Raw genomic sequence first — 16,235 nt, forward strand, 5'->3', positions numbered from 1 at the left:
ACTCAGAAGTTTGTATCTGTTGTCACAACCAGGTCATAATGTTTTCACAATGAAACGGCATTCCCCAAATGAATGGGGATTTTAAGAAGCTCTCCTTTTGCAAGTTTTTGCTTTAATTCCTCCAGTACTGACCGCTAGCTCACCAGGCTAATGCCATGCCTTGGTTATGCGGTCTGTCTTCCCACCTCACAGTTGGCATTGCATATCCATTTGCAACACATGAAACCCATTGACGCAGACTTGCCAGTCAGAAGAGAGAATAGAAATAGAATTTGCAGTAAATGATTGTTTAATTAGATTATGCCATTTTACAGTTTTTTATTTTATAAAACTAGTCTTGCTTGCAGTCATCCAAAATCTGAATTCATAAGTCGTCTCTCTTGGGTGTTCATAGTCTTTGGATCCAAATAATTCAGTATTTTCTTCTCAAAAAGCCAGTGAAATTTTATGGTTCCATTACTGTTGTGGTACATTATATCTGTCTTAAGAGAGGTTATGATGGCCTTCAAAGCAAGAAAATTAAGAGTCTAGCCGCGCCATATTTTAAATTAAGAGCCTCAGGCGTTTTAATTTTGCTCCGACTCAAAAAGGGAATCGCTCTTGGTGGCTACACCTCAACAGAAAGACGACAGGCCTAATAAGGAGCAGCGAGGATTTAACATCCCGATTATTCTCACAGCGGTAGGCAACAGACATGGAGGTGCCTCTACGTGTGTTCAATACTGATAATCACACTTTGTTGTAATTCAAGAGAAAGAATGAAGAGAAAATTGACATGGACAGGAAATGGACGCCAAGTATGGAAGAGTAAACACTGTGATTGAGTCCACAGGCAAATTCACTCCGGCTCAAATCTAAAATGAGGGAGAGTAGAAGAGTTCTGACATGGTCACATTCACAGACTTAACATGTGCCCAGGAGAAAAATGCAAGAAAGAAAGAGAGGATGGAAAAAAGCGAGGAGGAGTTGCCAGCAACAAGCCTGCCCACATTTCAGAAAGACCCTTATTTGATCTCTTCTGTTCCCTGGCATCTGTCTGGGCCCTGACAATAATCTCCTCTGCTAATTTCAAGCTTTTTTGCCCCCTCCAATGTTGGGTGGGCTGCTCAGATTCATCAAGTGTTCATTCGCCTTTGCTTCTCCAGTAAGCTAATGTGACTCATCATATAACAGGTTCCTTGATACGCTTGGAATACTTTTGATCTGCAGGCCCAAAAGGCTTCTCTGGCTTTCTCTTTCATAGTCATCCACCAGGTTCTCTTCACTCATTAAAGGAAATGGATGGTGCTTAGCAGCTCTTGGATTAGCTGTCTGCAGCAAAGAGAGTGTGTGTGAGATTTGCTCTTGCATGTGCGTAAAGTGGCTGCAATTTAGCTGTCTTAAATACGATACCATGAAGACTCTCCTTCTGCTGCTCCTCTGGATCGCTGCCACCTTCACAGCAACAGACTGATGCTGGAAAATGTGGAAGCAGCAGGAAGAGGACAAGGTTATTGGCTTAAGAGAAAGAGTGGTAATAGACTTTTAATGCTTAGCTTTGTGCATTTTAACTATTAAAATGTATGAACTGATGTACAATAGAGCAACTTGAAACTGACTGCATGTTTCACTTAGGGCTGTCACTTCTTATTCTAACTACAGTTCAAATTAGAGCTGGCCAATAAAACAATAACTTTTGAAAGGACAATTGCAATATATTTTTCCTCCGTAACAAATGTTCAAATAATTGTCAATAAATGTTTGATTTAATTCATTTGAATCACAAACTAATTAGCACTTCTATTTATATTAAGGTAATTATTTTGTGGATGAAAAGGGACTTGAAAAAAGATTTGATTTTAATTGTTTTGAATGCTGTTCTTCAGATTGCTGAAGCAAGTGTTTATCATGTTCTGACCATAAAGAAAAGTTTAACCACACAATTAACCATCTGGTTTATTCAGTTTTCACTCAGGAGCAAGATTCAGCCTTTATACCTGAAAGAAATAATGATTTGACATTTATCGTGATAGTTATCGATATTGAATGGTATTAACTTCTTTAACATTTTTGGCCATATCGCCTAGCCCTAGTTCAAATGTAGGGGAAAAATTCATTTGATCTGTAACTTTAATTTTCAACTGGGAATTAACAGAAAACAGTACGACCAGATTCTGCCTGACAAAATTTACTGGGGCAGAAAAAAAAACATGGTCATTACCATAAACTGAGGTAGAAACCGTGGCTACCGAGCTAGCAACAGCACTTTATCCAAAACATCATTTCCCTAATGCACTCAATGCAGGCAAGTAGCTTCCCATTCAATCTTGAACTCTGTGTGAAGCAAACATGCTGGGCTCAACCAGTAACGCATCATAGAAATTAACAGGAGGAGCATCCGGTGTGACCACAGCCACGTCTTTCAGGATAGGCTACATCAGTCCCTTTTAAAATTAATTACATGTTAGTTCCAATTCATTCTTGAACTTGATTTCTTTTTAAAAGTGATGGCCCTATGATACCACCACCAAGAAAAAATATGCGGTATTATCTTGGGAGCGAGACCTGTCTGAAGCTCACAGGTCAGTTTCTGGAAAGGTGCACATTAACCTAGCAGCCAATCAGGCCTTATTATCCGAATGTTTTATCTAATTTCTTCTACACCTCTTTGAACTTGATGACATTGAGGCTTATGCATAATTACTGTTAATAAGCCCAGGTTGTTAAAAAGACAAGATAGTTGAGACCAAAATGTATAAAAGCTTGCTATTCAATTTCCAAAGAAAGTAAAAAACAATCCTAGGACTAACTTCTAAATTGTGTTTGACACAGGCATGCTATTCATCTGATGAACTTGTGGAAAAATCAATTGTGTTGTCTGCGCCGTGAGTCACTGATGATTCTCTGTTGAATTAGCATTCTAATCACAAGCATCAACAGCCCTGAGAATTACTTAGTTCAAAACAGGCAGTTGAAAGCAGGAAACAGAGAGCGGAACGAGCTCAGTAGTGGTTTAAGAATGAGACAGATGTAATGAGAAGTGTTTCAGTGGGAGAGCTGTGGTGTGACACGGTTATGTTGGTGCTGTGGAGGTGTAAACTGTGCTGAATTTGTTAAGGCAATAGTTAAAAAGGTACGCTGTGGAGTGTTTGACCTCTAGTAGCTCTATGGAGCAGTTATTTTGTGTGGGTCACTGTTTTGCTGTCAATGCACTACGCATTCCTGCAAATGGTTTCACACTACTGTATTCCACTGACGTGAAAGTAATTTGCCCACAAAGGCAGAGAAGAAGAATGAAAGCAAGTGAACATGGATGTAACCAATGCAGGATTTAAAAATGTAAACTAATCATAATTAAACTAGGAATAAAATGTTATATAAATCATGATATATGAACAAACCCATCTGTAAAAACCTTTAGGATATACATAGGAATAACACTGGAAAATAATATATGCAAGTTCTGCTGATAATAATTTTGCAAAAATGGCCTTTAAAGACACTACAGGTGAATAGGGTAACATTTCACCATTCCCAGTTGATCATTTACATTGAGACAATAATTTTTTGTACTTCAAGTTTTCTGGAATTGCATGTTTAAACATGCAAAACAGGCATTACCTACTGGGAACTTTTGGTGAATTTAAGAGAAATCTACAGACGCAAATAGACAAAATTTACCAGTACATGAAGAAATTATGTTGTTGCCTGTAGTGTATCACTAAAGTACTAAAACAGGTTTTGCAGGTTTATAATGGACTTGCAAATGTTTTATGAGGAAGGAAAAGCATTCAACATCTTCAAACATGGAGGACATTTTGAGTACCCTTTAACTGCTGACGGCATCAACACCACATTGAAATAGGAGCAGGTCTGAAAAACAAGTACGGTTCTTAATAAAATATGATGAAATGTACTTACAACAAAGGGGAAATTATAAATAAAGGTATGTGTTTAGATAGGCATACTTGAAATGAAAGCTTGTTTTTTTATGCAGTTCAGGTACTGTAAATAAATAGGTACCAGGAACTGTTTTAGAATTTACTGCATGAAAAACCATAGGCTCCATACTTTAATTTTGCTACTGCTGCTTTTGTCTCCTCTGCATAACGCCTACATATTGTATGTCTGGAAGAGGGATTCCTACTCTTTTGTTTTTGTTTTAATTTCTTAACCTTTTCCCCCAGCCCTATGTTGGACAGATTGTAAAGCCCCCTTTGACTTTTTTTAGCTATGAATAAAATGTATTTAAAGCCACTGGCCCACTTAATCCATCTTCCTGTCTTAATGGTTTTTCAGCCACAATACACTAACTGGTGGTGACGTATTTCTCCTAATTTTCTCCCTGTCTTTGCACAGTGATGTGTGTATAGTAAAGTCTGTGGGTGTGTGTTGAACTGTAAACACTTTGTTTCCATGTTTCTCCTTGTATTGCTTGCACACCATCACTCACTCACTCACTCACACTCACACACTCACACTCTATAATGGACTAGCTGACCGGGTGGCCCTGCTGTCTATCACACTAGCTTTTTGTTTCAAGATGATTGTCAGGTCCAATCAGATGCAGCTAACTCGTAAACCCTCAGTGATCTTAAAGAACCTGCTTCCTCTAAACATGGTCCAATTTTCCAAGCAGCTATACAGTGGGTGGCTAAAATCAGAGGATGAGCCAGAGAAAAATAAATGTAAAAACTAGGTTTTATAATCATAATAACTTCCACTCCAAGCATGTTCCTAAATTCAAGATGTTGCTATGCCGATGCTCCTGTCCTGACCTTGGCAAAAATAGATTGCTTTGTGCATTACCATGAAAAGAATCTATTTGCTGTGCAGTGTTGAATCGTGGTAGAAAAATAATGGAGGGAAGGAGAAGAATAAGGACAATGACAGAAAAAGAGAAGCCCACAGACCATCTGGGCAGCCGGGAGGTCTTAATTGTTTCACTTTTGCTTCTAGCCTTTTTTATTAAAAACCACTAGCAATTGGATGGCTTCTGTACACTGATAGATCAGATCTGTTGGAAAAAGTGCTTGTGTCTATGGCCCAAAATAAAATATGTTATATGTTGTGTCTTTTATATTTCTCTCTCTCAGCCACCAAGCTGGGACCTGAGGCGTTCAGATTTGACGGCGGAAGTGAAGCCACAGCTACCAGGCTGAGCGACAGATATTACATCCTACGACCAGAAGTAATCGAGAGCTACATGTACATGTGGAGACTGACCCATGACCCCAAGTACAGAGAGTGGGGCTGGGAGGCTGTTGAGGTGAGATATGCCAATACAGTGTTAACATTTACTGTACTAGCCCAAATATAAGAGGACCCAGCTTTTTCCAAGACCTGTCTTTGGGAAAAGAAATTCTGTAAATGCATTTGTCTTTTCTATACTATAACATTTTATCACACTAGTCCTGTGGGGAAAGCTAGGAAAAAGTGAAAAATGACATGAAAGCATAAACCCCACCATTTGTCTTGGTTGTCCAAGTGAGTTTTCAAGTTAAGTTAATTCCTCATCTTGTGTATCCTGTCATATACATTATTGACCCGAATATAAGATATTGACATCATCAGATATTCTTTTTTAATGGAGATAATACTGGTGTAACCCAGACCGCTACAGAGTGTGTTTCAATATGGGTTTGTTTTTAGCCTTAACGTGGCTAGGCTAGCAAGTTACTTTAATTGCATTTATAGTGCGTCTTTTAAGCTGTTAGTTTGAAAGCTTCACACCCACCTTCATGCTGTGTTTGGTCGGCTGTGTGGATGTGAAAAAGGAGCCATGGTTTTAACTTTTTGCTCAGGCCATCTTTTTCATTGTTACTTTTCAGACAAAATCAACTGAAATACAAAAGACAAACTATAAAACAGACAGAAGAAAGTGGCTAGCCTACCAACATGAAGTCTACAATCTAATGTAATGTCCTGAACAGTACTCACTCCTTTCAAACAGGAAGGTAGAGCCGAATCATGTTGTCGTAGTCTTATATTTAGGTCGGTGTGTTACAAAGAAAAATTTAAAGTTATATTTCAGTGGGTGATACAGAACCATATTTGTACCCTATATTTCTCTCTTAGGAGTGGCTTGGACTCTGATTTCATAAATTGTACTCACCTATTATGTCAAGCACCTATAACACCCTCAATTACCCTCAACCAGCTTCCTCGATATTGTGTGGCACCATACATTAGCTTGTAGATCAAGCAGGAGGTGAAGGTTCTGTAGGGAGCCGCACTATTATTAATGTGGCAACAGACAGGACATTAGCTATGGTAAACTGTAGAGGACTGGCATAATAAATTTAGCATTAATTTAGTGGGCACAGAAGTGGAGAGATGGCTGACGAGTTTGACGGGCCTTTAATTATCCGGCACAAAGGTTGAATGCAGTGCACAACACTTCTCCTCATGAGCATCAAGCTTTAACATGTCGGGGTCTTTGTTAATTAGCACATATAAGCCAGCCCTTTGTAGCAGGGGTAATAATGTGCTAATCCGCTTGGCTAGCTCAGCCACTCTCCATTAGCCCTCAGATTTAGCATTGCTTGGGCTTCAATTCTGTAACCGGCTGAAGGGCTCGACTTGTTCCATGATTTATTTACCCTTTTAGGTGTAAATGGACACATTGTTGTTGCGGAAAGCATTTTCTCTTTATCCACTGTAATGCATCAGAAGAATAGGCAACAGCCTTTTACTCATACGCAGTGTGATTTTCTCTGTGCAGTATGTAAAATACTTGGTCCTCTCACAATGGCCACTCTGAGAGCTTATAAAATGGGTAAATAAAAATATACATGAATAAATGAATTACATATGATTGATTCAGTTTGTACAATGAAGCTGGCAAGAAACGGTCTGTATTTACTTTCACCAGAAAAGGTACATGTTCATGTTTAAATGGATCCTCCGTTTCCTGTCAGGCCCTGGAGCAGCACTGCAGAGTGGAGTCTGGGTTCTCTGGGATCCGTGACGTTTACACCATGACAGTCAGCCACGATAACATGCAGCAGAGCTTCTTCCTCTCAGAGACACTCAAGTAAGACCTATTTCCTCACCACATCTCCCCATAGCAAATGCCATTTTACAATTTGCATGCGTAAGCCATATTAGATATAGAAAGTAATATAGGGTCCAATACTAAATGCTGGGGATTCATCTCTATCCATTATCTGTCCTGTCCGTGAAGCAAGCTCGTGATGTGAATGAGACACTCTCTACTCCAGTGTTCAGGAGTCATCTAAGGCGATTCCAATCACACTTTGAATGTGATTTTCTTAATTTCACTCGTTAAAAAACAACGTGAATGGCAATAGATTTTACCTCCCCTAATTCTTGGGTCACTAAGCAACACACACCATTCAGAGTGCTAAAATAGTAGATGGTAAAGACAGGAATCAGGAATCATATTCAGGTCAGCTGTCACCAGGCAACGCTTAAAAACGACTGTGCTGCCACCTCACTCAGCGCTACACTATCCCTAATGTGCATTCACTTTAAAGTTGCAGTGACAAATCATGACAAGAAGTCCTTGCATGTGAATAATTTAGTAATACTGTATTGAGCTTGCAAAGTGTTCTTGCATGCCAGATTATTAAAGGAGACCTATTCTGCTGCATTTCCAGCCCAATATTGTAGTTCTCTTTGAATCATGCAAAACTGCCTTCCAAGTAAAAAAAATAATAATAATAATTCTATCTTATACTGGCACATCATGCAGGCCCTTATTTCAGTATCTGTCTGAAACAAGCTGTAGATGCTCCTGTCTCTCAGCCCAGGTTGACGCAGGGATGGAGCTGCATGTTCCTTTGTGGGTGTGGCCAGTATTCTCTGCGTGGAGCAAATGACCATATATGGAAATCCATCTTGGAATGACATCATACCCAGCAGTTAGTAGAGAAAACGGATTAAAACGGAGCATTAAGAACAGGGGGGGATATCTGAGGTTTTGGCTCACAGGGATTTCTTTTAAATACTTTTACCTCATTATTTGAAGCTTGGGTCATGTTGTAACATTATAGATGTGCCAGAAAATACGAAAAAGCATTAAAAGGTCCCCTTTAAATGTGGTCAAATGGTTTAGTGGTTAAAGAATATTTTGTCAAAACATCCCATGGAGAAAAAAACAAAACCTGCAAGTCCCTCCCTTTCAGACTTCCCTACTGTGTCTGTGGCACTGGGCAACGTCAATCTTTTAAAAAGGCTCAATAATATATAACAGCTGTGCACTGTAGTTTTTGCAATGTTACTCCAACATGAGTAAATACTGTATTTGGACTATTTTCAGCAGCGAATTAATACACATCTACTAATAAACTAATGCCCATCTTCCAGTGCAACAGTGTGGCTCATTGATGTTATTTTAATAGTTGTTGGACAACAGTGGAGCTCTATCAGGCTTTAGCTACACAGACAATACTTGTTAGTAGAATCAATTAATTGTTGGTTTTGTTTTTTTATTGGCTAAAAGAAATAATGCAAAATGTGTCCGCCTTATCCTTCTTATGTCAAGACACAGAAAGACAGCTGTAATGGAGAAATAAGGAGGCCTTACTTCTTGAGGAAAATGCTTGGTCTCTTTGAAGAATAACATCTTTTCACCAGAAATGTACTGTTTGACAAGGAAAAAGTCTAACATTTTTTTTATATAGAACAATATGGTAAACCGTTAATATGCCAGTACTATCAGTATGTTACTTACACATCAAAAAGACAGATTAGTCAGGAAAACCAGGTTACACAGCATAATGATTTGTGTGCATTTAATATTAAGCTACAGCCAGCCACGGGCATCTTTACACCAGGAGTGGTTAAAAAAAAAAAAAGGGTAATGGCTAGCCTGTTTCTGTCAGAAATAAACAAAATCCACCTACCAGCACCACTAAAGTGCACTAATTTACATGTTATCTCTTATTTGATTAATTCATACAAAAACCAAAGTGGTAAAAATGACACTGCGCCCGGACACAGTGACAACATTCATTCAGATTCTGGTTTTCAAGTACAAGTCACTGATTTCTATTTTGACGAGTTTGTGGATTTCAAATTTTTTTGTAGACTGTTCAGAAATTGAAATATTTATTTGTGACTCATAGTGCATTTACAATGATCTTAACATGGATTAACCCCCATATTGAACTCTTCAAGAGTTCAATATGGGGGTGGATAAGTGTATGTAATTACACTGAATGTGTAGAAACAGACAGCAGTAAAGTGACCAATTAGTCTAGCTTTTAATTAAATGGATATTGTTCCTGTTTGCTCAGGTATCTGTACCTGCTCTTCTCTGATGACGACCTTCTCCCCCTGGAGGACTGGGTCTTCAATACAGAAGCCCATCCACTGCCCATCATCCGCAAGAGCTGCATGCAGGACAAAGCAACACAGGATAAGACAGTCTCCGAATAAACCACCACCAGAGACAGTTACAGACACCGATTTGCACAGATCTTGTGCACACATAGTCACAAATATTGCAAACACCAATTTAATGCAGGTTCAAAGTCTTTTCAGGAGCGTGTTATGGACTCTGAATTCCTTTCCAGTAAAGGATGTTGTCGTTTTACGCTGTGATTGTACATCCTTTAGCCGGGGTTATTTCCTGCTGGCACTTATTTTTTGTGGACAATCAAGACAAACATGACTTTCATGAAAAGAGCACCTTTTTCTTTCCTTCTTTCCTCTGTGAGGAAACCAGTATAACTTGCAGACCCAAATGTATTGGAGGAGGGTTGAACTATGGGCCACATCGAGAATGAATAGAGAGAAACATATAGAAAACCACTCGAGTTTTGCTTTTTAATTTTGTTGTTTAGTTAATCTTCAGTGATGAATGATTTCTTTATATCTCGTCATTGCATTTTTTCCCCTTGTGAATACACTCTTTGACCAAAGGTTTCTTTGCATTTCAATTTCTCTCATTTTCCAGCAATGTGTTTTTGGTGAGATTTGGCAGAAAGTAAAATTTACTCAAGGGTTGAACTGTAATGAATATTGATTAATGTACAGACAAATGTGATTCTCGAAAACACCTCCAAACTAATGTTGATGTCATGTTTCTTACTGAAACAAGCTTGAATGATGATGATTTTTTTCAAGTGAGGAGGTGTCAAGAATGTGGCAGTGTCTTATGCATCCAGGGACCATTTATTAAAAAAAAAACAAAAAAAAAACCTTATGTTGGGTTGTGTTTTCACTGTATGTTTGGGTTGTTTTCTGAACAGGACTATGCTTTCTCAGTCCTCTCAGCCTTTCAAATGAAAGTAACAAATGGAGTACTCTCAGTTCTGTGGCTGTAATACACGCATAAAAAGGAAAATGAACGCATTTGCTCGCAAGCTCCAAATGGGTTTTCTCATTTCTGTTGTCGTTTTTCTGCTTTCACCCTGCCTTTACATGGGAATCCATACAGCTGCCAATACTGACGTAAAAGGCAGTAAACCTGAGAGCCAACTGCGGAAAGAAGTTGTCATTTTCATCACTGTTTTGTTGTCCCCCCCCCCCCATTTTCACTGCTGTCTTGCACAGTTGTGGAGCGAATGTGCTGTACATACAGATGAAGTGACTGACCCCTGTATGAGCTTGTCTTGACTTTATTTTGTGATCTTTTATTTTTATTTTCTAAACTTCGGTGGGTTTTTTCTCTTTTTATTTGCTTCCCTCAGGTGTTTCAGTAAAAAAAACTAAAAAGTTCTGATTTGAAGTCTAGTTATTGCTGATATTGTTATTACTTATTCTTACTGTTTGATTTAACTTTCATTGTTGAATATTTTCAAATACTGATAAAAGACCTGTGCAACTTTGTACATTTAAAACAGTTGTTGTGTGGTTTTTATTAGCCTTGTTTATTTACAAAGTCAAAAAGAAATACGAATGTCCTACTTTCTGTGGTATTTGGTTTTCACTACTACTGTGACTATTTGATTTGTATAGCAGCTACATAAGGTTTGAAGGAAACAATCTGCAGTGACTAACAAAAAGGAAAGAAACTCAACTCATTTGCTGCTTACATTTGCGTCGGTATTTGCTTCCAGGAAGTTCATTACAGATTTAATTGAAGAGGGATGTCTCAGGGTTGTGGAAAGTTTTAGCAATCACAATCAGAAAATGACTAATGGGGTTTAGCCATTGCACCTCTCTCACGGTGTCAGGCCAACAAAGCAAGATTTAATACCTTCCTCCTCAGATGATTCGGCTCTAGGTGCTGTCGTCTGAATCCTAATTTCTGTGTGATAGCTTGAAGTGATCTTTCATGGGCCTTAAACAGAATCCGCAAACATTATTGACACGATTGACATTTAATAGTAATTTTTTATTTATTTTTTTAAGTATGCTTAAATGTCATGGAACTAGTGACATTAATCCTAGCATCACCTTAAAAAGAGAACAAATGCAAAGGTGTGCGAGTTAAAATACTAAGTGTAAATGTTATCTCTGTTGGGGCTTGCAGCCCTCTGCTACAGTGCAGCACTATTCTTCCCTTCAGCTAAGGCATGATTATGAAAAGAAGGGCAAAAGTGAAGAGCACAGTTTTTACATGTGATCTCGCCCGTGGACATAAATGGGAGGATCGCTATCCATTAGAATGCACCTGAGAGTGATAGTGAAGGACGAACACTAGAGATAATACCCTCTCCTCCCATTTTTTTCCCCCCTTTGCTGCTCCCAAAGTCCCCGACAAGCCAAGCAGGGCGACAGAAACGCTGTCTGACTTGGCAAGACCTTGCGTCAATGTATAACAAAGGAGGAAGAGCCATCACAAAATCCCTGCTCTCTTATAGGGAATAACCGGCATATCATCAAGAGCGGGTTCAAATATTACTATATTTTAATACATTTTCAATACGGCAATAAAACATTGCTTTCAAGTTAGCCAAAGAAAACAGAAAAGCACTATGCGTGTCTTTAAAGGACAATGCCCTGATACATTATGCTGTGAAAATGTGTCTATGATTTGCATTAATTAAAAGCTACTGATGACAGAGGTACTGTAGACAAAAGTTAGACCGTAGCCATAATGCTCATTTGATAAAAAATACATTGTAAAAGGAAAATGCCAGTGTGACAAAAGAGATTCACACCGAGTAGCTTTGCTTACTATTCTTCATTTCAACTGTCAATTTCACCGTCTTCAGCTCTTTTACTTCAACATTTTCCTATTTCCACCACTTCCATATCAACCAACATTTCAACTGTTTTCTTATCATACTCTTTATATACTCTATTTCACTTCAACTGACACATCACCTCATTTCAGTGATAACATCTCATACATTCAACCCTTTCAGTGATTCAGCTGACACCTTAACCACTTAAGTCCTTCAACGGGAGCTCTTATACATATCTATACAACATTTGTTAAGTAAAGGATTAACATTTTAACTTGTTCCATAAGTAGTAAGACTCAATACATTAAGCTAAAGTTGGAGATAACATATTTCAGTTGCACATTTTCAGAAGTGAGCACACAAACATGTAGCCTGCACTATGGGGAAATAAATAAATAAAAATCTCTCTCTCTCATATACACTCATTAGTAATTTCATTAGGTACAGCTGTAGTCTAATGCAATCCAATTTACAGCTCGTCCATCAAGCTGATCCATTTTCAGTTTTTTGTTGACATTGTCAGAAATACATTCTACTTTATGTGTATTATTGAGGTCATAGTGGGTGGGTGACCTCTCAGCAGTATTGTACTGGAGCGCATTATTGAAAGGGATCCAAGGAAGGTTAAACTCAAGAAGACGTTTTGTCCATCATCCGACTGATTACCATTATTAAAAGGTGTTTCTAATATTTGCCCCCCCCCCCCCCCCCATGTATGTAAATCGGGGGGGGGGGGCAATAAGAAAGGACAACACCAGTGTGACATCAGAGAAAGATACAAACCAGCTTTGCTTACTTACCAACTGACATTTCACCCCTACAGTGCACACACTTGAACTGTCTTCAGCTCTACTACTTTAAGTGAAATGTAAACTGCATCCACGACTTACACACCAACTGATATTTCAACTGCATCTCTTAATCTTAAACTTACAGTTCAGCTACTTTCATTGTTTACACTTCATCTGCTACCTATTATGTGTCAAATAATATTTCAACTGCTTTCGTCTTTTACTTTTTTTTCTCAGTTTCAAAACTTTCAGTCACCCTCTGGGTCTGAAAAGCAATATTATATAGCTGCAGTACCGGGACCACAGTTCTAGGACCGTAGTTCTTTTGCGACAGTGCCATCTAGTGGATTGTTAGGGGTAATGCACAGCAACGCGACAGCAATGACAGCTGAAAATAGCCACTTAGGTTTAGGCACACACCCTGTGATGGTTAGGGTAAGGGTAATTGACTTCGGGGGCTGTCAAGAGTAACATAGCTAGCTGGCAGTATCAAAGAAAACAAGGGTCCTACAAATGCAGTTCCGGTCCTGAAACGTGAAGCCAATGTGCCATGCACTTTACTTCGGCGGGTATATTTGGTGACACATTGTAGCATTTTTCAGAGAAACATGGAGTCGTTACGTTACAAGTCGCAACTTTTAACAACTTAACCTACTACTGATGGAGAAAGTTACCAGGGAGAGACGGAAAAAAGCGGGGCACGCTGACTTGTTTGCAGCAGAGGTACATTAGGTCTGTGAGTGTGAAGAGAACTGAAGGAGGCAGATTCAATTAGTGAGTGACACTTAAATAAGGAGGAGAATGAAGTATAATTAAAATGGTGAAATAACAAACCGGCCTTGTGCAGAGTTGTGCATGTCCACCAACTTGCCAACAATTGCATGCACAGCGTGGTTCCTCTCAGGTCTATTCCAAGTACTGGTTAAAAACAATATAATATTCTCTGTGTGGTTCGTCATTGGTGATTTATGATTCCCGCAAAGTTCACGGCACAACACCGGAGCTGCTGGCCCTCTGTCTCTCTCCCTATTCTACCACACACGCATTTACAGCATTATATGTTGATATTTATATCATAATACGCTGTATATTAACTTGCGAGAAACCAGTAGTTCTATGTAAAATCAGACACTGAGCCCCCATATAGCCAAAATGGCATGATTCTCGTTTCATAACGGCTCTGTGAAGATTCGACCGTGAGAATGGGAGTCAAATCAGGCTCCTTCTAGCAAATCATCGAATCTTTAACTATTCGCGTCACCCGTAGTGTTTTCAGTTCATGAAAGTTAACATTTTCGAAGCCTAAATATTTATTGTTCAGTGTTCGGTTGAACTAAAAGACACTCTTAAGAAGTCTGCTGTTTATTTTTTACTGTGAGCATATTTTGTTATTGCAAGCCAAAATTAGTATCACAATTAATATCACAGTTAACGTGAATTAAAGTTGCATCTTTGTTAACCCAACTAGCTAGCTCAACCCTCTCGTCCAAATAGAGTCACCTCTGGCTCCAAAAAAACCCAAAATGGCAACCAAACTCAAGGCTTCAAAACGGTAGTCCACAAAACAATGAATGATGTGACGATGGCTAGGTCCACTTCTTTTATACAGTATATGCCTTCAGTTCAGTTTCATCTCATTTTCAGTAAATGTGACCTTAAATGCTTTCAGTACTTATAAATCAACAAATATGTCAGCTGTTCTAAGCGATAATTACACATCAGCTTGTTTCAAGGCTTACATTTCAACTCAGTAACACAACAATGCAAATAATTAACAAATAATTAATTAAATAATTAAAAGTTTAAACTATTTCAAATATTTCAGTTGCACATTTTCAGTGTTAAGTATAATGCATTGTTAACCTAGACATTATCTTGTCACTTGACTCTTCTGTCGAGTTCAGTTATAAAGCATACAGTGAGAATGTGACTATGATTTATATTAATTAGGGGCTACAGTTGATTGATGGGTACTAAACTAGGTATGAACACAGGATATCTAAATCTACCTTTAAAATGTACATTTTCTGTGACATACAACATATCTGACATTGGGAAAGGAAAAAACGGAACGGAGATAATAAAGATAGAAGCCAACTTTTCTTTGTCTTCTCTGATGAAAAAAAAAAAACAGTGAAGTGGCAGGTTCAGTCTACTTATCCTCTATCCTAAACCCACCTATCACCACCTTTGGGTAAAATCAAGGAGTTTGCTTCAAAATCCCTTAGATGTATTCTGGGACAACAATGTCATCTCACGCAGTTCTTCAAATAAAGAAAACAAACACATCTCACCTGAAATGTCACTATCTGACAAGGAAAAGTTTTGAGTTAGTGAATGCTTTAGCAAGTTGGACATCTCATGCCTGAAGCAATTTTGTAATTTTTTTTGGGTACTGAACTTCTCATTTTGTGGAATGAGGCCCTTCAAATTAAGACTTAATTTTAAACTCCTGTCTCCCCCCTCCTTCTGTTCTTTTCCTCCCTCTCAGGTCTTGTCAGCGCACTTTCATGGTTTGTTAAACATAGTTATTTTCTCTCAGGGTTGCTGGTAAAAAGGAAGGAAAGGGAGACAATATGGGAGGATTTGCAGGATAGTTCTTGCCTTGTTACTCTGTATAACTGATGGTGAGGTACCTGAGTAATTGGGCACAGAAAAATATCTTGTAGAATAAATGCACTTTTCTTGGTCAGTTTTCGATAGGAAAGAAACGGAATTTTTACTGCATACTTTCTGAACTATGACTGGATTACCAAAAACTAATGAAGGAATAGTTTGACATTTTGGGAAATACTCTTATACACTGTCTTGAGTTAGAATAATGATATCACTCATGTCTGTACATTAAAGCAGTGTATTTTGACATTTCTATGATATTTCATATTTGTCTGAGTCATTTCCTTACAATGTTGATTACCCACATAGTTCGCCAAATATTTTTTGATAACTAGCTTAATTTTCTGCTCAAAGTTGCAAAAGTTGCTTAGTTGCTAAAGCGGGGTGGTGACGTATGATATAGTAATTCCATTAGTCATACGTCATTTAAGTCTCATCAAGCAACATCAGAAAAGGTTTCCAGACCTTCAATAAGTACTTTTGTGAGTTAAAACGAATCTGTTCCATCTTAGCCATCGAAAGCATTTCATTATGCCACTTCCTGAAACATGGGGACAGTGGAGACTTTCAGTCCAGTAATATTAATTTCTTTGCTGAAACCATACCTGTTCTAATAATCTGCTTTTGATGGGAAGGAAGGGGCCTTGTATTGTCAGAACAACCAAAAATAGCCAATTTACAATCTGGCTGAATATTCAACTCCACATAATTTGGAGAGACAGTCAAAAATGTCTCTCCAGAAGTC

At 38.4% G+C, this 16,235-nt stretch overlaps 1 protein-coding gene across 1 annotated transcript in view; it reads left to right on the top strand.

The window, feature by feature from the left end:
- Positions 1-10,790, top strand: part of LOC119898261 (mannosyl-oligosaccharide 1,2-alpha-mannosidase IA-like) — a 131,767-nt gene extending 120,977 nt beyond the window's left edge. The window contains exons 10-12 of the mRNA XM_038712449.1: positions 5,076-5,248; positions 6,900-7,015; positions 9,243-10,790. Coding sequence (XP_038568377.1) covers positions 5,076-5,248; positions 6,900-7,015; positions 9,243-9,384 — 431 coding nt within the window. The 3' untranslated portion in view covers positions 9,385-10,790. The remainder of the gene's footprint in view (positions 1-5,075; positions 5,249-6,899; positions 7,016-9,242) is intronic.
- The last annotated feature ends 5,445 nt before the right edge of the window (positions 10,791-16,235 follow it).

Source organism: Micropterus salmoides, unplaced genomic scaffold (genome assembly GCF_014851395.1).
Source record: "Micropterus salmoides isolate LMB-PRFRI ecotype aquatic unplaced genomic scaffold, ASM1485139v1 Ms_hic_scaffold_11, whole genome shotgun sequence".
Lineage (NCBI taxonomy): Eukaryota > Metazoa > Chordata > Actinopteri > Centrarchiformes > Centrarchidae > Micropterus > Micropterus salmoides.